Below are 26452 nucleotides of genomic sequence, written 5' to 3'. Positions count from 1 at the left end.
CCAAGCTCAGTAGAGCGGCACATAAGAGATTAATAGGATCAGTTGTGCGACCCGACACGCCGGACAAACCACTACATGGCAACGTCACTCGCTTATTTAGAGGCGGTTTTACACACGACTGTTACAAATACATGAGATTATAAAATGAGGGAATGGAAGCCAGGTCAGTAACCTCGATGAAAGACAAAGTCATAAAAGTGTTGAACGTCTGCTACGAGTTATTGTCAATGTCTGTTTTGCATTTCATATTTTCCCCTTGGTGTTTTCCCTGAGCAAACACCAGCGCTCCAGCGAGGCCACACTTTGTATTTTCCCACATCAGCAAACTGGCACTGCAGCGTGTCGACTGCTTCAAGGCGACAGCACACCTGCTATTTCCACCGCCCTTCAGGAGGACCAGAGGGTTAGGGTTAGGGTAGGGTAGAGTTAGGGTTAGGGTTAGGGTTAGGGTAGGGTTAGGTTTTCTGAGGTTAGGGTTAGGGTTAGGGTAGGGTTAGGGTTAGGATTAGGGTAGGGTTAGGGTTAGGGTAGGGTTAGGTTTTCTGAGGTTAGGGTTAGGGTTAGGGTAGGGTTAGGTTTTCTGAGGTTAGGGTTAGGGTTAGGTTAGGGTAGGGTTAGGGTTAGGGTTAGGGTTAGGATTAGGTGATGAAGGGTTAGGGTTAGGGTAGGGTAGGGTTAGGGTAGGGTTAAGGTTAGGGTTAGGGCCGTGGCTGCGTGACACGCGACGTTCTTCCAACACTGACAACACACGTGTGCCACCTTGTTGGTAGAAATACACCGGCACACACGCTCAACACCCTCGACCCTGTCCTAGAGAGACTGCAGACGGAGGGTCCCAGTCACAAAAAGTGCAGACATGTAAACAATTCAATATCAATGTGCCCCCCCCCCCAGTTTATCTGTTAGACTCCATACAAGAGAAAAAAGAACAACAACAAAGAAACCTTGAAAGGCAGAGTAACGCCTGGCGGCAGGTGGCAGGGACCTGAGAGAGCGATCACAAACGCACTGCCGCCCTTTGTGACATCACAATGGGCGGCAGAGGGGTGTGTCCAAAATTGAATACGCGACAGTTGGACTTTTGTCACTTGTGCAGAGTTCAACGGCGGGCTGCAGACACACATTGTGAGAAAATATACTCACCTAGAATTTGTAAAAAAAAAAATATTAAAAATCTGATGAAAATAGAATAAAGTCATAAAATAGACGACATCAGCAAGAGTTGTTTAAAACATACTTGGTTTCATTGACTAATTCATTATTACTTATTTCACCTTAATCGGTACAATTTGGGATGTGCGCATGACTCACATATATACATGTATATATATGTATATATATATACACACACAATAACATAAATATCCAAGTGAAAAACAAATACAAAGGTTATTGACTGAGCCGCTGTTCCCTGAGAAGGGAAGACGAGGTGCAGCACCGCACATCACACCTGGCCGTGTGAGAGTGAAGACGTCCCGTCACAGTGTCGTCACCTTAAGCCGAACCTCTGCAGTGGAGGCGGAGGAGGAGGAGGAGGAGGAGGAGGAGGCAGCAGGCTCCGCCCCACCCACTCGCTTTCAGCAACATCAACTCCAGTCGTCCTCCTGGGGCGGCTCACTGAGCGGAGTCGATGCTGAAGAGCCTCGCTTGACCTCCGCCGGCTGGTCGCTCTCCCGGCCTCCCGTTTGCTCCGCCCTCTTCTGAATGAGGTGGTCCGCCAGCACGACAAACGCAGCCGACACGACGAGGCAGCAGCCCGAGAGGTAGAAGGCGTAGCTGTAGTCCTCCATCGCATCCACCAGCCAGCCTGGCACACACACACACACACACACACACACACACACACACACACACACACACACAGACAGACAGACAGACAGACAGGCAGGCAGGCAGACAGACAGACAGACAGACAGACAGACAGACAGGCAGGCAGGCAGGCAGACACACACACAGACAGGCAGGCAGACAGACAGGCAGGCAGACACACACACACACACACACACACACACACACACAGACAGACAGACACACAGACACGGAGAACAACAACAACAAACAAAAGGTCAGAGAAGAAGACACACTGCCCATACACACACACACACACACTGGCCCTAGAGTGTGTAGTTTAAGATGAGGTTGTGTTGCATGACGGTACCATAATACTGTTGTGTTGGGAAGTAACAAGTTGCAACATTATTACATCATTTAATTACAAAATAAAGGTAATTGCAATTAATTGTAATTAATCGTTTACATTACTAGAAGAAAATGTGTCATTTCATGACAGTTACTTTTGGAATTGTTAACGATTACAATCTTTAATAACATCTGATCAATTTTTGACCAAAAAGGTCTGGGTTTCATGTTGAATGATTCTGTTCCTGTTCCTGTGGCTTTGCATGGCGCCACGCTGGTTCTTTCTCCCTTTGCAGACCTTCACACTTCATACTATTGTGACTCTGCTTCTCATTGGTTCTCCTGTCAAGTTCACAATTGCAAGCCCCCCCTCCCCCACCCCCCCACACCACTCGCCTGCCAGTTGAAGCGATCTTCCCAACACTGCGAGTCATTACGCAATCTCTTCTCCTTACATGAACCTTGTGGTAAGACCTCACTGAGACCAGGCCCTGTACAGGATGCCAGCGGAGGGAGTGTCGCTGAAAACACCGCTGCAAGTTCTGACGTCTACAGCGCATCTGGGTTGAGTCGCATAACTTTGCCGCTTGGCTGACGTCTGTGTTTACGATGAAGAGAAGACGACTCGGTGGAGGAAAAAGGGCTGTCTTGTAAAACACAAAAAAAACCAAAAAGCCGTATGGTGGTGTGAGGGACAGCGCGGCTGCTCACTGAGTTGGCCACACGCTGCCCATTAAGCGTTTTAATCCGCCCCGGCCAAACTTGAAGAAACGATATCGATAGTAAGTCAGTAATAAAATAGCTGTATTTCACCTTTTCTTTTTTTTTTTTTTTAAGGGTTTTAAGAATCATTCCAATAAATGGCTCAATACTCAATACACATACAGCATCTTGTTTTAACGCTCTTGCTCATTTCCAGTTGACATTAAAGAACATGTTTCCTACACATCCCATGATATATCATTTCCTCCTATGAGGTGGCTCACCCAAAACACTCCATCCATCTGCTGCTGCTCCGGCCCCTCTGTCAAACGGTTTGCCCACCCCTGACTAGAGACTAGACTGAGACTAAATGAACCACCCTGACTCCGCACCTCCTCCTCTTCCTCACAAACCCTAACCCTAACCCTAACCCTGACTCCGCACCTCCTCCTCTTCCTCACAAACCCTAACCCTAACCCTAACCCTGACTCCGCACCTCCTCCTCTTCCTCACAAACCCTAACCCATTTCCGCGCGCTCACCTGCGGCGGGAGGACCCACAAAGCCGCCGACGCTCCTGAAGAGCATGAAGAGCCCCAGGGCGCAGTCGAAGCCCTCCAGGCCCACCACGTCCAGGATGGAGGTGACGTGCACGGCCACCACGCAGCCGAACAGGAAGCCGTAGAGCGCCGCCGAGGCCACGACAGCCCAGTAGATGTGGCTGACGGGCAGCAGGAAGAGCACCGCGCCCTGCAGCGCCACCACGGTGGCCAGCAGCTGCAGGTTCCTGGCCAGCCTCAGGTTGGCCACCCATCCGCAGATCAGCCGGCCCGCCAGGTCGGCCATGGCCAGCGCCGACAGCACCATGGCCGGCCAGTAGTCGCCGACGCCCAGGCTGCTGGCGAAGGGCACCAGGAAGAGCGGCGGGGTGAAGAAGGCCGCCGCCGCCGAGACGGCGAACAGGATGTAGAAGAGCAGCTCGGGTTTCCTCAGCAGCTGGAAGTTCATCCTCTTCTTCTTCTTCTTCTTCTGGGGCTCCGCCCCTGCCGTCTCAGTGTCCTGCGGCAGGGGCCTCATGAGGGCGCCGCACACACACAGGTTGAGCTGGAGGCCTCCGATGATGAGCAGGGCACCGCGCCACCTGTACGTCTGGATCAGCCACTGGAAGAAGGGGCTGAAGAGGAAGGAGAAGACGCACTCGCCCGAGCTGGCCACCGCGAAGGCGATGGGACGCCAGCGGACAAAGTAGCGGCTCACCACGCTGTTGGCCGGGATCCAGGAGAAGGAGATGCCCAGTCCTGGAGGGAGAGAGGAACAGCTGCTCTTTCCATCTCGTTTTCTTCTCTTCGTTTTTGTTCTGTTCGTAATATTACATAGCATATATATGTATATATAGATATATGGAGAGAGAGAGAGAGATAGAGAGAGAGAGGGGGAGAAAGAGAGAGAGAGGGAGGGAGAGAGAGAGAGAGAGAGGGGGGGGAGAAAGAGAGAGAGAGGGAGAGAGAGGGAGAGAGAGAGAGAGAGAGAGAGAGAGGGGGCGAAAAAGAGAGAGAGGGGGGGAGAGAGGGAGAGAGAGAGAAAGACAGAGAGAGAGGGAGAGAGAGAGAGAGAGAGAGACAGGGAGAAAGAGAGAGAGGGAGAGAGAAAGAGAGAGAGAGAGAAAGACAGAGAGGAGTTTGTGGGGTCGGTGTGCTCACCTTGCAGGAAGCCCATGGAGAGGTAGAGCCAGGGCAGACCAAGGTCCAGGGACGCCAGCAGCATCCCCGAGGCCGCCAGCAGGCCCCCGGCCATGATGACTGCTCTCTGGGAGAACTGCAGGGTCAGCATGCTGGCTGCCGGTGCTGTCAAGACAAAAGAGTCATCCGTGTGTAAGTCTGTGGTGATCATGGTGTGTGTGTGTGTGTGTGTGTGTGTGGGTTGGGGGTGGTGGTGGTGGGGGGGGGGTGGTATCAATCAATAATAGTAAAGAATCTGAGCCAGGAGGAGCTTTTCTCACACACCTCCCAGGTGGAACATAGCGATGGTGGTGGAGGTGACCCACGACACGGTGCTGAGCGGGACCTCGAAGTGGCTCTGGATGTCCAGAAAGAAGAGGCCGAAGTTCTTGAGGACGCCGGCGGTCAGGCCCATTATCAAGAAGGCCGACATGACCACCACCCAGCCGTAGCCCCCGTCAGGAGCTTCCTGTCGGTGCGGCTTCATCTTCAGCAGTGAGGACACACTGTCAACATTGTGCAGAGGAAGAGCAGAGGTTATATTTCTATGCTCTTACTGGACTTTCAGCAATAATCCTCCAACACTGTCAGGATCTTCTAATGTTGCAGCAACCGTCTTTCACAGCAGAGCTTCAGAGTTTCAGCGCTGCATCGCTGCCTCTGCCCGCTGTATTTCTATGTTATGAAGCCAGTGAACGCAGGCTGTTCTGCACGACAGGTTCTCCTCCCGCAACAATCAGGGCAGGTATGGGGTGGGACATTTTAAGATGCAAGGTTAAAGAGGCAGCGTTCCAGCAAAGAGAGGCCAGACAAAGGGACAGGAACTAAGACTAGAACTGGATCCCGGGCTACAACTAGGTCCTGGGCAAGACATAGATCTGGACTAGAGCTAGGTCCCGCGCTAGAACTAAATCCGGACTAGATCTAGATCCCAGGCTAGAACTAGATCCCGGGCTAGAACTAGAAGACATGAAGGATGGATTAAGGAGAGAGATAAAAGAGGGAAATAAACTGGAGAAAGATAGAGGAGTGTAAGAAAGCAGGTTGTTGTCATATATGCCAAAGCACTTTAAGACAAGAACGCACATGCCAACAGCACAATTAGCGACAGGTTTGCCCTGCTTGGTTGAGCTCAGCTTCTTTACAGTGCGTCGAGATGCAGCGAAAACAAATAACCGCTGTGAACGGCTGAAAGAGTGCTCATCGGGTCAGATTGAGACACACTACCGGAGCTTTGGAACCAGGTCTTTGTCAGACTGGTGCAGCTCCTGCTGGTCTGATGCACAGATAGAGACACGTAATAGACATCTCTCATGGTCTCAAAGCACAGAGCCAAATTTAATAGAAAACAATTTCCAAGGACATCAGAACAATTCTCTACACAACACATGAGCGACACAGTGCCACAGATAAGGGGCCGCGTCCAGACAAGGCCAATTCAAGGTTCCGCTTGATGCACAATTCACTTTACTTGTCAACAAACTCTTAGATGTGAAAAGATATGACAGATATGATCATTTAACTCATTTCGTGCTCCACCTCCACCAAGAGTGCATAAAAAAAGTTTTTTTTTGCAAAATGAGCTCCTGTGATGTCACAAAGGGTTTAACCCTCCTCATCTCCTTAGCCAATATTTGCTCCACCCTCTGAGGTGGCTTTAAAGGGTGGTCCATCAAATCAGTTTGAGCCGCAAGATGAAGCCCCCATTTATTCTGGAGATCTATATATAGATATATTTATTCCTTTTGACAAGAAATCATAAGAGGCTGTTTTTGTTGTTTTTTTTCCTTTTGTGAGAAACAAAAGGAAAAAAAACAATACATGGAACCTGACTGAACTGGTTATTGTGTTAAAAAAAAAAAAAAAAAAAAAAAAAAAATTAAAAAACAAAAACAAAAAAAACACCCTACCTTAACTTTTACTTTAACATTTCACCTATCAGAAAGAGCAGAAAGCAGAAAAAGCCTGCTCACCTCAGTCACCTCCACTGCCGCGCGGCTCCTCTTGGCTCTCTGCGAGCTGACGAGGTGTTTTTGATCTCTCTCCGGTCACTCCTCCAAAAGTTGGAGGCACGCGGCAAAACACGCAGGCGACACTTCCGGTGTTGGCGAGACTGCTCGGTCCCGTCCACACATCGTGAACGTCCGACGCGGCAGCGGCAGCGGCGGCAGCATCTTCCAAGCAGCTGCTGGCCGAGTGTCAATAACAAAGTAAAGCCCTGGAAAACGTCACGTTTGCAAGCGACGCCCCAGCCAGCGTAACATCCGGTTTTAAAAATAAAACGAAGGGGTCGAAAAAACGTGAGCGCTGTTGGGAAAACACAATCAGATGTAGCAGCCAATATGACAAAGCTATTTCTTCTAATCTTGAGATAGCTTTTTTTTTTTTTAATTTTTGTTGACAAAGTAATGGAATGTATGTGTGTACAGTTGTGTTCAAAATACACAACAACAGTCTCCCGTGTTCCGCCGTGGCCAGATTCTGTTTTGCATTGCACCAGTAGTCCAGCGCCGCTCTCCTTGTTGTCCTCGGGCCGACTCCCCGGTAATGACCCTGCTCGGCTCTGACTACGTTCCTCCTCTGCCCCGTCTGGACCTCCGCCTCTCCCACCGCCTGCACTGGTTCTCGACCCTGGACTGCCCGACCTCTACTCTTCAATAAACACCTTAAACTGCATCAGTGGTTGTTTCGTGCGTTTGAGTCCACCAACACCTGACAGAGGGCGGGGCTAATACGGGTTTAGGGATTGGTCACTACCTTGGGACAGGTATTCAAACCCTCTGTGACATCACAGAGGGTTAACCGCTCATCGGACAGTTATCCGCAAGTCCGAGGTTGTTCGGGCAGCTGGGACAGAACTCGCAGCTCTGTTTTTAAAGAACGACCCTCGGCAGGTTCTTCAAACACATCAGTCAAAGTGACACTGTCCAGTAGGGCTGCAGAGTGCTTCCTGTGTTTCCAAAAGAGATTCTGCAACTGGATCGTGCAACGCTGAATCACATTTGTGCATTCCAGTGTCAACCACCAAATGTGACGTCACAAAGGCGTTTCGATTTCAATTTAAATATTTTAAAGCTGTAAGACAAAAGAGAAGAAATGGCACAACAGAAATATACATACATATATATATATATATATATTTAAATTTAAACTGCTCTTTTATTTTCACACCACCTCTCACAATGAAAACAAAACAATGACGAGACGTTTTAAAATCACTTCTGCATGTACTTAATTTACAATGGTATTTTGTAGCCATTTCAAATATAGAATTTCCTATATTTGCCATTTTATAAAATTATAAAAATTTTCTGGACATATTTACACAAACACACTGGAAGTATATACACATACATAAAAAAAAACATGAAGTTATTCTTTTCTTGAGGTGAGGTTAGACGGGAATGACGAGAGCCAGCCCTGCTAGCTCTTCGTGAAGACACATTCGCTTCATCACCCACCCGCACATCACGTGGATGAAATCCACTGCAGTCTTTGGGGTTCAGTGCCTTGCTCGAAGGCACCTCGGCAGTTTGGAAAATTTCCAAATCAGAAACATTCCCCTTTTTAGGAAAAGAGTCGTAATCCTGCGCAACTGGGCTCTCTTGACCTCAGTCTTGACCTTCACCATCCACCTCGTTTGAAGAGGAGCAGGGCACTTTGGGTGATTCTCTTTTTTCATTTACAATTCCTTACTGTCCCTGAACAGGTCGATGCTCAAAGCAAGCTCCTTGAAAGACGGACGCGAGGTGGGGTCGACGTCCCAGCATTCCTCCATCATCTCGTGTATCTGACAGGGATGGAGGTGAAGGGAAGAGGTGAGCAAAAGAAAGTTCCTGTTGTTTTTTTTGTTTTTTGTTTTGAAACGTGCTCGGTCCATTTGACACAGAAGTATACAATGTTAGCGACTCTCTTCACAGAAATGTCATTTTAAATGAAACCATTTGAATAAAATACACGTGTGCAACGTGTTCTCCGACCTCTTCAGGACATCCCAGAGGTTGAGGCAGTCTGCTGCCGGTCTTCAGGAGCTCGATGAGGTGATAGACGATCAGCTGCCCCTGTTTGTCGTTCCCCATCATGGACATAAACACCTGAGGAAGAGCGTGATGGGAAGAAACAAACATTAAAACCAACCAGAAAACCACAGGAAGGGCACAGTCAATGGCAGCTCCTTAGCCAGCTGATACTTATTGAGAACGAAGGCAAAAGGAAAAGGGGCGGGGCCACAGCACATACAGTTTATCTAGGTCTGCCTTAATGACGGCGGAAAAAAAACTGAGGACATGGCTGGGGCGCAAGACATTTGCAGCATGCACTACTGCTGCAACTACTACTGCTGCTACTACTACTGCTGCTACTACTACTACTGCTACTACCACTACTGCTACTACTACCTCTACTACTGCTACCACTACTACTGCTACTACTACTGCTACTACCACAACTGCTACTACTGCTACCTCTACTACTGCTACTGCTACCACTACTACTACCACTACCTCTACTACTGCTACTGCTACCACTGCTACCTCTACTACTGCTACTGCTACTACCACTACTGCTACCACAACTACTACTACTGCTACCTCTACTACTGCTACTGCTACCACTACTACTGCTACCACTACTACTGCTACTACTACTACTACTGCTACTACCACTACTGCTACCACTACTACCGCTACTGCTGCTACTGCTACCACTACTGCTGCTACTGCTACCACTACTGCTGCTACCACTACTGCCGCTACTACTGCTACTACTACCACTACTACTACTACTACTACTACTGCTACCACTACTACTGCTACCACTACTGCTGCTACTACCACTACTACTACTACTGCTACCACTACTACTGCTACTACTACTACCACTACTACTGCTACTACCACTACTACTACTACTACTACTGCTACCACTACTACTGCTACTGCTACCACTACTACTACTGCTACCACTACTACCACCACTACTACTACTACTGCTACCACTACTACTGCTGCTACCACTACTACCACCACTACCACTGCTACTGCTACTACCACTGCTACCACTACCACTACTAATAATAATGATACCACCACCACCACCACCACTACTTCTACTACTGCTATCACCACTACTACTACTACTACTACTACTGCTATCACCACTACTACTGCTACTACTACTGCTATCACCACTACTACTCCTACTACTGCTGCTACTACTAATAATGATACTACTGGGCTCATGGGCTGTTGTAATGTGAAAAAAGAAGTGTGAGTGTGCCAGCACTTACAGCAGGAGGGCTGCTGTTTTTATCACTGTGGGTGAAGAGCTCGTACAGCACCACTCCGAAGCTCCACACGTCCGAGCCCACGGAGAACTTGCTTTCAGTCAGAGACTCTGGAGCGTACCTGGAACCAAGAGGAACCCGTCACACTCCACTCCGACTGTCCTCCAGCGGGAGTTGCGCCTTATTGCTGTTGAAAAACAGTGAACCGACCAGAATATGGGACTCTCTCCAGGCTCCTTCACCATGTAATACTCTTTGTCCTGAGGCAGAACTTTGGTGAGGCCAAAATCTCCGATCTTCACCCTTTGCTCGCTCTCCACCAGAATATTGCGCGTCGCCAGGTCCCTGTGGATGTACCGCTTGCTTGACAGGTACTCCATTCCCTGAGAGCACAGGAAATACATTGGGTGGGGGGGTAGAGGGGGAAACATTGCAGCGCAGGTAACGGCGAGGAGGAGGCACGACGAAGACAGGCGGCGAGGGCAACCTTGCAGATCTGCGAAGAGTAGTGGATGAGCTTCTTGTGGTCGATCCGCTCGCGGTTCTTGGTGAGGTAATCTCGGAGACTTCCGAAGGGCAGGTACTCCATGACGAGGCGGAGGTTCCGTCTCCCTGCAGGAGGCCGGAGAAAGAGACGTGTTAAGTGTTTGCGGGGATTTCTCTTACAAGGCGGAGAGAGATCCACGAGAGGCGGCACCTGCACTGTAGCACACGCCCTTGTACTTGACGATGTTCTCGTGCTGCAGAGACTTGAGGATCTCGGTCTCTCTCTCAAAGTCTCGGACGTGCTCCGCCGTGCTGTGCTGGAGCTTCTTCACCGCCACCACCTCGCCGGTGTTGTCCTGCAGCGGGTCGTAGCGGCACATCTCCACGCTGCCAAAGTTTCCCTTGAAGAGGAAAAAAAACCCACGTGAGTGAGCGTCGCGAGCGTTTTGCGTGTTGCGGCTCTTTTGATTGTTTTCAATGCAGCGTCTCAGCAGTGTGAGGATGTTCAGCGCTGAAACACGTTGCACATTTTCTCCTGACATTTGCGATGTGGTTCGACGGTGTTCCTGCGGGCCGGTGCCGCTTAGAAAGATTACGTTTAAAGGTCACATTATCAAAAACTGACTTTTCAGCCCTTTAACCAAACCTTGTTTATTTATTGGAAGAAAACCACCAAAATTAATTCATCAACTGGCCAAAGTCGAGTGGTTGGACAGCATATTTTATTTTGAAGGCCGTATTTTTTTCAAAGCCATTTCCGCGTTTCTGAAAAGATTTCTTTGCGTCTCTTTTAGCGGTTTTCAAAGTTCAGCCAGGAGAACAATAAATAAACAATAGAAAAATTCCTGAAAAAACACCAAAAATACAAAACAGACAAATCTGTTTGCACCTTGCCGAGCTGCTGCAAGAAGATGAGGTGTCGTTCTTCAAACTGTGCCGGATCCTGAGCGTCCAAGCCTCCAGTGACCCAGCCTGAGCCCGGTGTCCTGTTGGGTAGGATGTCGCTGTCCATAATCAACTCATAATCTTAAAGGGAGAAGAAACAGAACGTTGGGAGAAAGAGGAGGTCAGCATCAAAGAGCCAAGGAGGAAAATCAAACCTGAACCCACTCAAATAAAAGCACATTAGAACACTTGAAGCACAGCTGTCTTGGGAAGGTCAAACTGAATGCAGATGAACGGTCTTCTCCTCCTGTTGATAAACCAGTGGATAATCACAGTCAATATTACGAGTGCTCCTCGTCCTGGCTCATTCCAAGTGGCAGCAGGTGTTGACCTTAAAACACTCAGACCCAGTTTTCTCTGACATGTAACATCCTGGAGACGATTTGAGGAATGCGGTCTCTGGTCTCCGGTTTGCGTCCGAGGACACTTGAGAAGGAGCGCCGGCGTGACCCAGATCCGCTGTTCAGGGGCCAATCAGGAGAGTTTTAGTCACCAGAAGGCGCAGAACCCAACCTGGCGTGAAGAGGCTGTGGAGGTCGCGGATGACGGCGCGGAACGTGGGCCTGAACGAGGGCTCGTAGTCCATGCAGCTCGTGATCAAGTTGGCCAGTTCTGTCCACTTTGGGGCCGGGAGCTGGTGGTGGTCGGCGTAGAACAGCGTTTTCTGGGAAGCAAAGTGGAGGAAATGAACAAAGCGTCCGTGCTGTGTTCATTTTGTTTGTTCACAAGAGGACACACACAGTTTTTGTGGGTAACACATTGTGATCATGTACAATTTGTGGAAAGTACACAGTGTTTCAGGTAGAAAATGCAACACATGTCAAACTATTATTGACACAAAGCAGGAAGGCGCCAACCTGCGCGTCGACTTTTCAAAGCAGCATTTATTTGCATGACAAACTAAATAGTTTGTTAGTGTGCTACCGCGGTGGACACAGGAACACAGGAGCCGGACCAAACAATTACGACGGTCGTGATGTTTGCGAGGAACAAACGGTCCAAGTACACGGACGGGGACACTCGACCCGGATGTCCAATGAAAAATAACAGCCTTGCCTTGGAGTTGTCCAGCGTTCCCAAAGGTTTTTCTCCACCGCTGCAGATCTCCCACAGTGTGGTGCCAAAACTCCATTTATCTGCAGCCAAGCTCAGGCTGCCAGAGTCCCCGATGCATTCAGGGGGTACCCAGGGGATCCTCTCAATGAGGACTGACCACACAAAAATACATGGAAAGAAAAGAGGAAAGAAAAGTGATGATGAGAAAACACTGGATTTTCAAGCAACACGTGCTGCGTGAATATTGCCCTCTGCGCTTCACAACTAGAAACTAAAGAAAATCTGGAATTTTTGTTTTAGATTTGATAGGACTCATGAGTTTAACCATCACGTGCGTCCTGAAAAAAGCACCGCATGAATTAAAGAAGAGGTAACATTTCACTGCATACAGACGGTCAATCGTCGCCCTCTCCTGGCCGATGAGGTGTATTGCAGCCAGGCTGAAGCGACACGCACTCACTCTCTTTGGGGAGGACGGTGATGCTGATCCCCGGGTCACTCAGCTTGATGAAGGGGGGGTTCCCGGCCCTCCAGTCATCCTCTCGGATCAAAAGGATGTTTTTGGCACAGACGTTGCCGTGAATAAGATGCTTTTCCTCCTGCGGGTGGAGAAAAGGAGACGGGTCTGTTGAAGAACCACTGGGGGGGGGGAATGATTGAAGTCACTCCTTTCACACATTCCTTGAGATATGCTGCCATCGAACGTGGCGCCCAACGTGTCACTTCCTACCAGAAAGTTCATGGCCTGAGCAAGCTGCTTAGCCACCTCCAGCTTCCACAGGATGTTTATTGAGCTCTTGTTCTTTTTCAGGTAAGTGTCCAGGGAGCCGAACTTGACGAACTCCTGAACCATTATGTCTGGAAGACGACAGCGTTACAGAAATTACAATCTGGAAGAGGCAGATAGACGCCGAAGACGTCCAATAAGCAAGACATATGTAGCGAGCGAGACATGTGTAATTATGCAGCAAAGACCTTCAATAACTCGACGTGTGCTTGTTATGAACGGCGCTGCTATTTTGAAGAATTTCAATATGAAACATGTTTGAGTGATTTGACACTTTCCTACAGAATTCCATGTGCGTTCAGCCGTAGTTTTGATGACTTCAGCGAGAACCTGACAGATTGTTCATGCGAAGACATCGAGGGTTGAATGGAGGAAAAACAAAGCAAAGCAACCAGATGGCTGCAGTGGCTGCAGCTAAAGGCCAAGGAGTTTATGGTCAGGGTACCGTAATCCCACTAAGAATAGCCCCCTCCACGCCCCACGGTTTAATCGGTGCCCTGAGCTCCAGGCTACCGGTGGGGGTCGAGATTATGGGTACGAGATACAGTAGATAAGTGTCGCTGACTCTTGACATCATTGGACGTTAAGGGCCCGGGCTTATCGTCGGACCGAGGCGAGTGCCGTGCGAGAGCATCCGAGGTGAAGAGTGTCTCTGTGCGACGGCGTGACTCACTCTCCTCTCCGCAGACACACACGCCGTAGTTGAGAATCAGGTGCTTGTGAGACAACTGTGTCATCATGCTGGCAGCCTCAAAGAACGACTGAAGGATGAGAGAAAGCGGACAGAGGGAGAAGACAAAATCAAGAGGAGCACAAAATCGAGCTGCCGCGGTCACGAGAAGCAAACGCCAGCAGAGGAAAATCTGCTGGTGAAACAACAGGAGGCTGTTTCACACTCAATGCTACCAAGTACGTTTGATCCTTTCTCAACACGAGTACCGCTGCGAGATGAAAAGTCCGACAGACCTCAGAGTAGTTCCGGTGGGCCACGTCCAGGATTTTCAAGACCACTTCCGTTTGGTGCACGAGCCCATAATCTCCCATTTCCTTTCGGACCCCTTTGAAGATTTTGGTGAACGTCCCCTGACCCAAACTCTCCATCTGAAAAGGGAGATGATTCTCGCTGATTACAAACCTCCCCAGAATGACAGGCAGAGTGAGACGAGACAAGTTAGGATGAGACAGGTAAGAGCGTACAAATTCCAGATCCTCTTTCCTGATCTTGTGGAAAACCATTTGACTGATGTTGTGTCGGTTGAGCGACGGCGACAGAGGCACTTCAGGGCCCTTGTTGCTCCGACACACCAGCAGGCAGGACTTTTCTGGAGAGGGGGGGAGAAGACAAGTCTGTTACCAAGACGGCCGCCAGCGACAGAAAGCAGTGAAAAGTGCTCTCATGTCAGAGTGAAATTGTCAGAGGACAAATTTCTCAGAATTGGATCTGGCACCCAGTTAAAAAGCTGCTTTGTCAGCTGTTGAAGTTCCACACCTTCAGCCGCTGCTAAGACAGAGTGCCTGCAAACCACCGTGGCGGACAGTGCGTGTCAATTTCTACAAAACTTGAATCGTTTCTCGTGTCTGTTGGCTCAACCTTTGGATTTGGGTGGACAGCACTTGCTGAACTGAAAGATGATGCTGTCGGAGCGCACGGTTTCCTTCTGGTAGAAGCTGAGCAGCGCTTGGAGGCTGCAAAAGTTTTTCTTGGTGCCGCTGAGGTTGAAGGTCCTGCCGTCGGACCGGGTGATCTGGCAGTGCTTGTATTCCACAGCGTCGTACACCTGGGGAACACAAGGAGAGACATTAGTGTCAGCACAGAGCAAGAAGAGACCACCTGACGTGAAGGTTTGTTTCTTTTTTCTTTACCTCAATGGGAAAGGTCAAGAAATATTTGTTGAAGTCTTTGGGGCTGCATCTTAAAATGTACAGTCCTCGCTTGTTTCCACACTTGTGGAGGCGGTTATGGGCAAACTCTATCCTGCAATAATAATAATAATGATTAAAAAAAAAAAGAGTCAAATGAAAAGCAAGTGGTGAAATAAATCTCAAGAAAAAACAACAACAAACAAACTGCGGCAACCACAGGAGGCAAACACACTTAACATCCGGAGCAGCAGAAAGAAGGTTTTGTTTCTCTGGGCGGCTTCAGTTGTAAAAGGCAGTGTGATGATGTCACCGACGGAGGGAAAACGAATACCATGTGACTTGCTGCGCTCGGGGGCAGGCTACACACTGAGAGACACAGCGAGCTAAAGCTCACCCTTGTGACATCTTTGGCCACACAAGCGCGCCGCCAACTCGGCAACGGTCGCTCTTGTGGTCTCGTGGACAAAGAGGCGGCCTGTGATATAATTCTGTCCGTGTCGCAATACGTGCGATGGCCACTTGCTGCTCCGAGGATATAGCAGCGCAGTAGGACAGCGCACACTTGGGTTTCTTTTTTTCAATGAACTTACGACACGGGGCCGTGACAGTGGCAGCCGATGGCCTCCACCAGCCTCGGAGGGGCCACCTCTTTACAAAGGTAGTGGTGAGCGTCCGTGGTCAGCCGGTAGTAGCCATCCAAGAGGGACACGAAGGAGAGGGCTTCAGGGAGGCTGGGAAACTCCAGCTCCTGAAAACCAAGGGGGCAGAGTCACTGTGATGCATTCTGCAAGAGAGCTGGAGAATCTCATGACATTGTGTAAGTGCTTTTTTAGGTGTTATTTTATAATATTTTGCTCGGTGCTTCTGCTGTGGGATTTTCATTCATTCATTCATTAATTCATTCATTCATCTTCTATAGCCGCTTATTCCTATTCAGGGTCCTGGGGGTCTGCTGGAGCCTCTCCCAGCTGTCTTAGGGGGAAGGCAGGGCGACACCCTGGACAAGTGGCCACTTCATCGCAGTGTGGGATTTTCTCAATGTAAAAATTGTTTGCCGTGGCTCAAAAACCGCAGCAGCATTTCCATTGACCCCTAGAATTGCTCAAAATCTAAATACTGGCCTACACTTCTCCAATACGGCTAAAAGGTTTCCCCGCTCTCACGAGGTCTCGTACAGGGTCACGTGATCAGCAGACTGACCAGTGACAACGCTGCGTTATGTTTGGACGGAAGAGGAGACGGGATATTTTTTTCTACAACGTGGAAATGGGTTCTGGTGTCGGTTCTGGTGCACTGACGCCAAACAGAGACGCTCGTGAAGTGATAACACGTGAATACCAGATTCTTGCCGTCCTGCTTGTTGATGGTGACCACTCGGCCCTCGCTGGCGCCTTCCTTGCTGGCCTGCTTGACGCTGATGTCGGTGACGTCGGGAAAGTCGCACAGCAGCTGCAGCTCCTGCGCACAGAGAGCACTGCGGCGTCAGAGAAGAGTTGTGGCTGGACGGAGAGAGACACCGCGCCACCGGGCGAGCGAGGGAGCTGCTCACCTCGTCCGAGTCTTTGAATTTCTCCTGACACCACCACACGCCGCTGTCGGCCGCCACCAGGATGACGAGCGGCCCGTGCGACGCCTCCCGCACCTGGAAGGTCTCGGTGTAGAAGGACTTCTCCAGGGACTCCATGCTGAGGAGGTACTTGAGCTTGAGGTCCCGGGACGTGGTGCAGCACTGGCTGAACTGCTGGATGAAGCGCTTGAAGCGGAAGCGGATGCGCTTGCGCGTCAAGAAGTTGCAGCCCTGGATCTGAGCCCTCATGTCCCTCGGCAGGAAGGACTTGTAGCTGGACGCACAGGAAGAGGAGGAGGAAGAGGAGGAGGAGGAGGAAAATGAATGACGTATCTCAGTCCCAATCACTTGAAGGTGCCACATGGCGCTTTGCTGTGACAAAAGGATAAAGAACAAAACCTCAAGTCTTTCATTTTAGTACAGGGACTGACGCAACAGTTGAGCTGAGTTCAGACTCAGCTGCCACACGAGACGACGGAGCGAGAGAAGAAACCCAGACTGCCTGAACAAATGCACCTTAGCAACATGACAAAGTGAAATCTTTCTGTCCTGCCCGCACACACGCAGGGCACAACAATGGACCCGTGTGAGTGGGAAGCTGGAAGTAAAGAGGGTTGACTGGAGACGCTGTGCGGTGTGGCTCGCTCACCTGGTGGTGTGGTAGATGTCCAGCGGGGACAGCTGCCTCTCCTTGGCCGTCCTGGTCATGTCCAGGACGGCCATGCCCAGGCACTCCTCCTGGTTCTCGTGGGAGTCGGGGATCTTCACCAAGCTGTTGACAAAGTCGTTCCTCCACTGCACACAGACCAGAAACTCCTTAAAGCTGCTGCTGATAGCCGCAGGCGTGAACAACAGCAGTGAGTGCAGGTGCATCGGCTCAGCGTCGGTTGATGTTGCTCTGAAGCCTGACTCCGATGAACACTGAGGTCGGAGTCGTCCTCTCAGCAGGTGTCAGGTTGCATGTGAGAGCTTCACTTTCTTGCAGTTCATTCATGTACAACTTGAATTCACATTTTCAATCTTATTTGTTGTATTGTTTCATTTGGGTGAGACAATCAGAGGCGCGGTTCTGGTGGAGTCTCGGGACCCACATTTATTTCCTTCTAATGAAGTGGCAACCCAAATTTCATTCATTCATTCATTCATTCATTCATTCATTCTCCATTCCCGCTTCTTCCCGAGCTCACTGGAGCCCCTCCCAGCTGTCTGAGGGTGAAGGCAGGGGGACACCCTGGACAAGTGGCCACTTCGTCGCAGGGCCGCACAGAGACACACAACCACTCGCACTCACACTCACAATATCACCCTCCATTCCAAGCGGCGCACGGCTGATTGGTTGAGCTCCACGACGACTCTGGCCGCCTGAGCCGCTCGCTCCCAGCTCAGCTATCAAGATGAGAGGAGCGTGCGTCATGTGACGGCGTAATGAAATGCTCCGGCCACGATGTCAAATCTGCAACAAAGCTCCCAACTATTCCCAGGGGTGCGCTGGGGACGCAGGAAACGTGAAGGCATGCGGACGTTTGCCTTCGCATTCTTTCATGTTAGAGGAAGAAAAAAAAAAAAACCCTCAGAGTCTCTCCTCGTCTCCGTTTCAAAGACCGGCGGGCTTCTGTTGCACAGCTGCGTTCGGGATCACGCGGGCAGGTGACCGACAACTTACGTCACGCCGCAGTCGCTTGCTGACCCGCAAATCAGCCGCGTCACTTCGTGCAGAGTTTACGTCAGCGGGACAATTCCATTCAAAAGTCGATGTGGAGTCATTTTTTTTTCTCAAAACAATTCAATAAGATTGACAAAGAAAAAAAGAAAAAAAAAAAGAAAGCGACCGTGTGAACGAAACTATTGATTGAATGTTGGCCCGTGTCCAGGTCCTGCGTCAGCGCTGCGTTCACTGCTCAGCAGCAATCAGTGGACAGCATGCATCCTGTTCATTCAGTTACAACTGCAGTTTGTGTGACTGCTGGAGGCCAAACAACAAAACATGTCCAGATTGATAGTGGACGGCTTCTTGCTGTTGGATTTATCTCACTCAGGCAGATGCTGTTGTTGTTGTCTTCTGCTGCACTTTCTTACTCTTTATCCTGCAATCCAATGGAGCGTCGCCGCACACAATGATCCCCCAAAACTCTGGAGAAAACAACGCACTTGGCACTTCCACTGTTACAGCGGTAGAGCGGAATGTCCAATGACCGGAAGGTTGGCAGTTAGAATCCCACTGCATCCCAGTCTGCGGTTGTGCCCTTGGGCAAGGCAGTGGCACGCTGCCTCGTGTGAATGTGAGTGGATGTTGGGGGGGGGTGCTGGTCGGTGGAGGGGCCGTTTGATTGGCTGCCACGCTTCCGCCAGTTTGGCCCAGGGCAGAGCTGTGGCCACACGTGGAGCTCACCACCACCACCACCACCAGCACCAGTGTGGATGAATGATGGGTTCAATGCAAAGTGCTTAGGGTACCTTGAAAAGTGCTCTATAAATCCAATCCATTATTACTGTTATAAAACAAACACAGCAAACAATAGAAGCAGCCGGATTGGAAAGCTGCCATTGCTCCTGAACTTTTATTTCACATCCACTGGAGATGTAAAGATGTAAAGCGCCACGCTGAGCTCTGAGGAACTCGACGCGTACGTGCAGCGTTCTGAACGGAGCAGAACACAACATCTGGCCACACTCGCGGCCCCACGACAGCAGCGCGTCCCTGCTCTCCTGTAGGCTTCCCAGGGCCAAGAGCACAGATTTCCATGGGCATCGATGAAAATCACAGCGGTCCGCAGTTTGCCCACGCCTGCCGGACAGTGCGAGTGTGTTGCTTATGTATTCATCGTTGCCGTTTTAATGGTTCTTTTTTTCATTTTGTGGTGCGTGTCACAATGAGAGTAACGGCATGATGTACATTCCATTGGAAAAGTAAGACAAACTGAGAGTTTTTAGGCCGGCGGTTCAATTGTGTGGTCAAACGCGCCGGAAGATTCCGGGAATTCTTCTCAGCGTCACTTCAAGCTGAAGCGCCGACCGCGTCGCAGCAGCAGCCGACTGGCCAGCATTCCATTCCACAGTCATCCACAATCAAACATGCGTCAGGACGTCGCGTAAAAGGCTTACTTCTCTTCTAAAAGCGTGTTGTCTGCCAACGCTCACCTGAGAGAACAGGTAGGACATCACCAAGTCGTCCAAGACGGGGCTCTCGGACCCCTTGCCAACACCGTACCGGTAGGCCCGCAACGCTCCGCCACTGTACCAGCCAGGGAAGTAGAACCTGGGTGACATCAGCAACACAGGAAGTGAGAGGAGGTGTGACACACACACACACACACACACACACACACACACACACACACACACACACACACACACACACACACACACACACACACACACACACACACACACACACACACACACACACACTGAATGAACGCTACCTTATTTTGAAAAAGACGTCTTCCGACGCTGAGTCATCCAGTTGAAAAGTGTGGCTGGGTGCAAACCACAGGCCGTCCCGCTCACGGAACAGAGCGAAGAGATTGCAGTACAGAGGCGATATGTCTGAGGGCATGAAAGGAAAAACAAACCGCAGGATTACGTTTTAGGGTTTGGAGGCCATCAGACAAAAAAAAAAAAAAAAGAAGAAAAAAAAGGGGGGGTTTGCGGGGGGGCTGGGTGCGCGCCGATGGCGCCGAGCTCGTTGTTTCCACTGCCAACACCGGCGAGCGGAAGGTCAGCCAAGATCCTCCCGAAATGCCACCGTCGTTGTGTTTATCATCAAACACACAAACCCTTCCGACGGCATGCAGGTCGGTCTTGTCCTAAACCTCCCGCCCCGCTCCGACGCTCATTTCATTTTGTTTATTTATTTTTTTTCTCATTTCTAGTGGGGGGAAACGGCGGGATAAAATCCACCGTGTTGTTGTGAGTTCCTCACAGACAGCGAGGGGACGGCGCTCGCTGCCTGACCGCTTTCGCTGTGGTCTCTTGATAACCTTATCTCACCAGCTGCGGCTAAAACGCCAACACGAAATTGGGGAGGTTGGGGGGGGGGGGGAAGGTTTGGGCCACTCACTGCACGCCTTGGCCGCGTCTATGCACAACTCCTCCGCCACGTAGTCCCCCGGTGGGAAGCTGAGGAAGCCGTCGCCGGCCGTGTCTTGGCTGCTTTGGTAGAAGTGAAGCCTCAGGGCGGCGGCGGCGGCGGCCGGGGGTGGCGGCCTGGCTTCCGGAGACTCTCGGTGGGCGGCGCCGTTCCGGTGCACCGCTGCTGGGCACGCGTCCGTCACCGTGTCCATGGCTGGCTGTGAGTTCCACTGACACAGTGCAACCTCAAGTCGTTTGAGAGAGAGAGACAGGGAGAGAGAGAGGGAGTGAGGGAGAGAGAGAGAGGGAGGGGGAGAGAGGGAGGGAGGGAGAGAGAGAGAAAAGGGGAAGACAAAGTCAGCACGCACACTGAATTCTCTTCCTTTTTCTCGTCCAAGTTCGTGTGTCATCCTCTGTTTCAGGGGTAGGCAAAAAAAAAAAAAAAAACCCAACCATTTAAACTGTTGCATAAACTGTTATCAGATTGGTGTCTTACATAAAGCTACGGCGCAGAGGAACCATTGTCTGGAGGAAGGTTATAAAATCTGTAAATCTAATTTAGTGAAAAAAAAAAGAGGCTACTATCAGTTGGGGTTATAAAATGTAGGCCGGGGCAAAGTAAATCTAGGCTATTTCTCTTTGTTTATTTTGGCCCTGTTATATTAACATCCATCTGCCCCGGTCTTTCTCACACTTACAACCGTCCCCTCTGTTCTATTGCTGCCAGCACTTTTCTCTTCACGTCACCTGTGTGTGTGTGTGTGTGTGTGTGTGTGTGTGTGTGTGTGTGTGTGTGTGACAGTAGACACACAGGTATCTTTAACGATCGTAACACAGGTCTAAAATTAGCACAATGCCTACTACGAATGCGCAAACATCCTAATCGGCTGCTTTTGTTGATTTTGCGCAGACTGCTGACTGGAAATAGAGCCGAGCAGCGCTGCGCGGGCGTGATCTTGTTTAGACTGACGCAAAGACTCTAAATGTGTTTGGTGTGCAGGTGCAGTCATTGAATGGTGACACAGCCTCCTTATACAATCTCTCAGACTGCCAGGAGCCCGCGTGCAAATTGCTGCAGTTAAGAGAGAGAGAGCGAGCGAGCGAGAGAGAGAGAGAGAGAGAGAGACTGAACACACGGGAAAAGGCGCAGTGCAAAAAAAAAAAAAAAAAAAAGGAAAGGAAAGGAAAGGAAAAAACACCAAAACTCCTCCACAAGACAAGAGAAGTGAAACTGACAGACGCGCGACAGTTTTGACTTGGCAAAGTGACAGACATGGCACTGCGATCACACGCGCTTCCCGTCGCAAAGAAGAAAAGTCCCAAGGCTCGGTTACAAAACTGGGCATTTATGGGGTCAAGATGCCGCCGCCGCCGCATCAGTGCGGAGCTTATCCAACAGGAGCCGTGACAGGGTTGCCAATATTGCCGTGTTTAAAGTCAAGCGAGCGACGCCCCGGAGCACCGCGAGCGCAGACAGACGATGGCCCCGAGTTCACGGGGAGGGGAGGGGAGGGGAGGGGGGGACGAGGGTAGACGCACACACACTCGCCCATTCAGCGAAATGTCTTCAAGAATCCCAAAAGGCATAGGCTAGCAGTTACACAACCGCTGCATGTTCACATAACCCACATTATCTTCTTTTATAAGGGGACGGCTGGAACTAAATGCAGGACGGTGTGACACGGGGTGTCGGGAGGCGGAGGGAGAAAAGCCGACGACGAGCCACCCTGGTCGGCAGCGTGCACACGGACAACGGGGGTCCGGCGGAGAGACGGACCACAAAAATTGCTTGTGTAACACGACGTTAAACTGCGCGTACACCTTCGAATCTAGGGGACGTGGCGAGAACATTGACTCACCTCAGGGGCCAGGATCTGTTGCATGCTAGCGTTAGCTAAAGCCCCGAAAGATCAACTTAAGGCAAGTGGCTTAGGAATCCGTGGCTGCAGAGCGCCACGCAAAATGACCACATATGTATGTATATGTTTTAAACAAAAGAAAACAACAACAACAACAACGAGCTACTTTAAGCTTCAGGTCCACCCCCCCACCACCACCACAAACACCTGTATATACCACCGACGTGCACTTGGAAACCCCAAACGAGGCGAAGCTGTCAATGACACATTCGGCGCAGTGCACTTACTTCCTTCGGTGGGAGCGCAGCTAGCCTGCTAGCCAGCCTGCTAGCCTGCCTCCTAGGCCGGCGACCAAGCCAGGACGAGCGGCAGTTGTGACAGAAACTGCCCCGCCGTCACTCGTGCTTTAGTTTTAGGGGGACGTTGCAAAATCCAAATGGCCGACAAAGTCTTCTGTGCATTTTACGGCCAAATTCCATCTGAAAATACTGTGTGTGTGGTGGTGGTGGTGTGTGGGGGTTCCCAGGCCGCTGTCTGCTAGCTTCACCCGCTTCAACGAGCCATCAACGGGTCAGCCCGGCGTCACCCATCCCCTCTCCGCCGCCGCCGCCGCCGCCGCAGCAACTTTCCGCCGCCGTCGTCGTCGTCGCCTCCTCGGGGATCGGAACTTGGAACCGCTACTCCATTGCTCGAGTGCGAAACTTTCCCCGTCGCCGAAATGTTTTTTAACTGCGGATGACGGACTCCTCGGAGCGGCGGTTGCGGCGACAGAGGAGCAGGACAAGCGACATGACTGACAAGTTGTCAACGCGGTGCTTCGGCCCACTGCTAGCCTCGCTTTGAGGCAGCAGCCAGTGGCAGCTGAGCTCAAGGCGTCGGACTAGTAGTCAACAAACCAGCCTCTCCAACCACGCGAGTGCTGCCTTCAGGTGCCTCGGTAATCGTCAACAAACCAGCCTCTCCAACCACGCAAGTAGTGCTGCCTTCAGGTGCCTCGGTAAAAAAAAAGAAAAAAGAATCGACTTCAGACATCGATACGATATTTTGAAAAGTATTGATTTTCGATACGATTTTTTTTTTGTTGGTGTAGATCGTGCTGAAGTCTCGCCGAAGTCTCTGACTGTATGTGTGTGTGTGTTGGCGGCGTATATTGATACTATTGAAAAGTCATATTGAACAGTTTTTAAGTTTTCAATATTGATATTTAATTGATATATCGATATTTTTGACAACACTAGTAGAGACAAAGAGAAAACATTACAACATTAACCCGTTGTCTTGCAGGTTCTGCTTGCATTAAGCTATATTGACAAAAACAAAATAAATTAATTAATATAGCCTGAAATTTGTCAAATGCGGCATGGATGTAACTAGAACAATTCTGCTCTCACAGTGCAACTAAAAAAAAAAGTTCAGGATTGTGTTACGGATTAATCAAACAAAAGTTACTTTGTCTCATCATATTAGTTGCAAACTGCATCTTGCTTGAATTGAAGTGGGAGGAATCAAACATTCTGGGAAGCCTGATGAAGGCAACATCTTCCCGGCCCCAGTCAGTTTGTCAATCACTGCAACAACGCCCAGGAAATAGAAAAAAATAAAAAATAAAAAACCTTTTTAAATCTTTTTGTTAGATACCTTAAGGTTTTAGATGTTACAAATGTTTTTAATGTCAAATGTTTTATTACATATCCTCAGACTTTATGATGTATATAACTAGGAATTTTATTATATGGGTAGAATAAGCCAGGGGTTCCCAAACCTTTCCACACCATGGCCCCCAGTGTTTCGCCTGGGACTCTTTTCAAAAACCAACAGACAATGTCACAATTTTTTTTATCCCCCCCCCCCTAGTGCCTCCTGGCAGAAAAGAAACCTGGGGACATAGACAATCCCACAGCAATGTGGTTGGGGTTGAGGACAGGGTAATAATAATGATAATAATAATAATAATGATAATGATAATGATAATGATAATAATAATAACAATACTAATCAATAGAAGATTATTTGATCCTGTTATTTATTCTTTATTTGTATTTTTCTTATCGTCTACCCAATTTCATGTGGCACTCTTACTTTGAAACACTGAAATAAGCGAAAATTTCATTCCACACATTGATTTCAATGAATTATACCTGGTAAGAAGGATTTGTTCTCACAGGTCATGATTTTGACATCCACTTTGTGTTGCGGTGATTTAAAACAAACTACAAACTACAAACATATCAAAAACAGTCCAGGACAAATACGGAAAAAAAGAAAGGCCACAAAATCTCCCTTCAGGTTGTTTGACATCAATCACCATTAGAATCGGTTGAATGTGGATTTAGAGGGCACGGCTCCCTCAAACACAGCACAATGCAGTGACAGCACTTCTACCAGGACTCAATGATCACTTTATTTGTCATGAAGATAAACATTGTGAAATGCCAGAGCAGCGGTTGGTTTCTTCAGGCCCTGGAAAAGGGAACAGGGTAGCAAAACGGGTGGAGTGGTTTGAGGTTCCTCGGCAGAGGAGGGATGACACATCCTTTAAAAATACTTTTCCAGGCACTGCCATTACCTCACTGTTGAGCAGCCAGCACAACGCTCCGTGTGCGGAGCTGCTGGTCTCAATCATCTCATCCCTGAAGAGGCCTGCAGAGAGGAACCAGCCGCAGCAGAGCCGCAGCAGAGCCGCAGCCTTCTGTAAACAGCAGGCCTTCAGGGGGACGGTCACGGCTGATTCTGACTACCCTTCTCCCGCTCACCGCATTCACGCACCAAAAGTCTTTTTTGTAGTACAGTTGATAGGACAGAATAATCCTGTGTCATCATAAAAAACAAAACAAAACAAAACAAAACAAAACAAAACAAACAAACATAAAGACATGCAGCGCGCCTCTGAATGTTCACGACACCATTTGGGTCGAAAGCACTTCGGCTTGTCGCACAGACGACCCGGGACAAGACACGTGGAGTGAAAAGGGGGCGGAGACAAGTAGTTCTCGCGGCATCCAGGCTGTGCATCAAAAGGTGCTGCGAGGCAAACAGGCGTCCCTGTTGGTGGGACCCGCTGGCGACGCACCTGATGCACGCACACGCGCCATTTGACAAATAATAGCATTATAGGAGAGTCCTGAGGCATTCAGGTGACAATGGCCTTAACGGCCATACACGCACACACACACACACACACACACACACACACGCACGCACACACACACACACACACACACACACACCTTAGCAGCAGATTGTGTTCTGCTCCAACACTTTTTTTTTTCCTGTAGTGATTTGGAAACAGAATCACAGCCGGATTGCCTACAGCAGAGGGAGGAGGTGACGGTGGCGGTGGCGGTGCGGGGGGCGCGGGGGGGGAGTGCGGGGGGGAGGCCGGAGGGCTCTGAGAGACGCGAGAGGCAAACGGCGAGAGGAATCTAAAAACTGGGACGGGGTTTCCAGGATGTGTGAGAGGAGGAACTGCACTCTTTCTTCGGGACATGCAGCTCTTCACTCCATCCTTCAATAAGATTCATCATGGCTGCGCTTCCTCAGGATTCCTGTTCACCTAAGAGAGGCCATTTCACGCTGGCACCGACTCTCCCTCCATCACAGGCCTCTCTTCACAGCGACTCTTTAAAAAAAGAAGAAGGGAGTTTGTGGAACTTCAAATCCGAGGTGTGGCACTGAAAACGGGACGCAGTGAGAGACCGTCGGAAGCTTCCCTGCTCAATCACATCCCTAACCCTAACCCTAACCCGAACCCTAACCCTAACCAGGATGCATCAGAGATCCCAGCGGCACCGTCTCAGGAATACTTACCACTAGGGTGTGCTACTAGTACGCAAGTTGCATGGCAAAGGGAGAAAAGGCAGGTTAAAAAAAAAACCAAAAGAAAAGAAAGATGATGATGATGAAAGAGGAAGTGGAGGGGAAGCAGGCGTCCCAAAAAAAGGCTGTGGCGAGGTGGAAGAATAGAAAGACTGAGGCT

At 49.8% G+C, this 26452-nt stretch overlaps 2 protein-coding genes across 2 annotated transcripts; both read right to left on the bottom strand.

Moving 5' to 3' along the window:
- Positions 1-1232: 1232 nt before the first annotated feature.
- LOC142886090 (monocarboxylate transporter 13) lies at positions 1233-5058 on the bottom strand. The gene is made up of 4 exons (XM_076023003.1): positions 4844-5058; positions 4541-4684; positions 3383-4138; positions 1233-1807 (listed from the first exon to the last, which is right to left on the bottom strand). Exons 1-4 carry the CDS (start codon positions 5043-5045, stop codon positions 1587-1589), a joined length of 1323 nt encoding a protein of 440 aa, XP_075879118.1. The 5' UTR covers positions 5046-5058; the 3' UTR covers positions 1233-1586.
- A 2639-nt stretch (positions 5059-7697) lies between these two features.
- jak2b (Janus kinase 2b) lies at positions 7698-23334 on the bottom strand. The gene is made up of 24 exons (XM_076022999.1): positions 22764-23334; positions 20607-20862; positions 19969-20092; positions 19685-19802; positions 17196-17341; positions 16529-16820; positions 16318-16437; positions 15570-15727; positions 14980-15091; positions 14708-14894; positions 14314-14438; positions 14083-14217; positions 13790-13877; positions 13060-13187; positions 12790-12928; positions 12330-12481; positions 11787-11937; positions 11218-11354; positions 10540-10729; positions 10330-10454; positions 10053-10225; positions 9846-9963; positions 8539-8652; positions 7698-8348 (listed from the first exon to the last, which is right to left on the bottom strand). The coding sequence occupies exons 2-24, from the start codon at positions 20827-20829 to the stop codon at positions 8241-8243; spliced, it is 3363 nt and encodes a 1120-aa protein (XP_075879114.1). The 5' UTR covers positions 20830-20862; positions 22764-23334; the 3' UTR covers positions 7698-8240.
- Between the last annotated feature and the right edge of the window lie 3118 nt (positions 23335-26452).

Source organism: Nelusetta ayraudi, unplaced genomic scaffold (assembly GCF_046127955.1).
Source record: "Nelusetta ayraudi isolate G7.1 ecotype Tasmania unplaced genomic scaffold, CSIRO-AGI_Nayr_v1 ptg000014l, whole genome shotgun sequence".
NCBI classification, from domain to species: Eukaryota; Metazoa; Chordata; class Actinopteri; order Tetraodontiformes; family Monacanthidae; genus Nelusetta; species Nelusetta ayraudi.
This window is presented reverse-complemented; position numbering and strand designations above follow the sequence as displayed.

Bases quoted from the DNA above. Each gene is read 5' to 3' on its own strand.
- LOC142886090 (XM_076023003.1), bottom strand. From the start codon at position 5,045: ATGAAGCCGCACCGACAGGAAGCTCCTGACGGGGGCTACGGCTGGGTG. The intron at 4,139-4,540 runs GTGAGCACACCG...CTCTCCCTCCAG, and splicing joins CTCCATGGGCTTCCTGCAAG to GACTGGGCATCTCCTTCTCC. The intron at 1,808-3,382 runs GTGAGCGCGCGG...TGTGTGTGCCAG, and splicing joins TGTGGGTCCTCCCGCCGCAG to GCTGGCTGGTGGATGCGATG.
- jak2b (XM_076022999.1), bottom strand. From the start codon at position 20,829: ATGGACACGGTGACGGACGCGTGCCCAGCAGCGGTGCACCGGAACGGC. The intron at 15,728-16,317 runs GTATTCACGTGT...CTTGGTTTTCAG, and splicing joins AGCAGGACGGCAAGAATCTG to GAGCTGGAGTTTCCCAGCCT. The intron at 10,226-10,329 runs GTTGCCCTCGCC...CTGTGCTCTCAG, and splicing joins ACTCTTCGCAGATCTGCAAG to GGAATGGAGTACCTGTCAAG.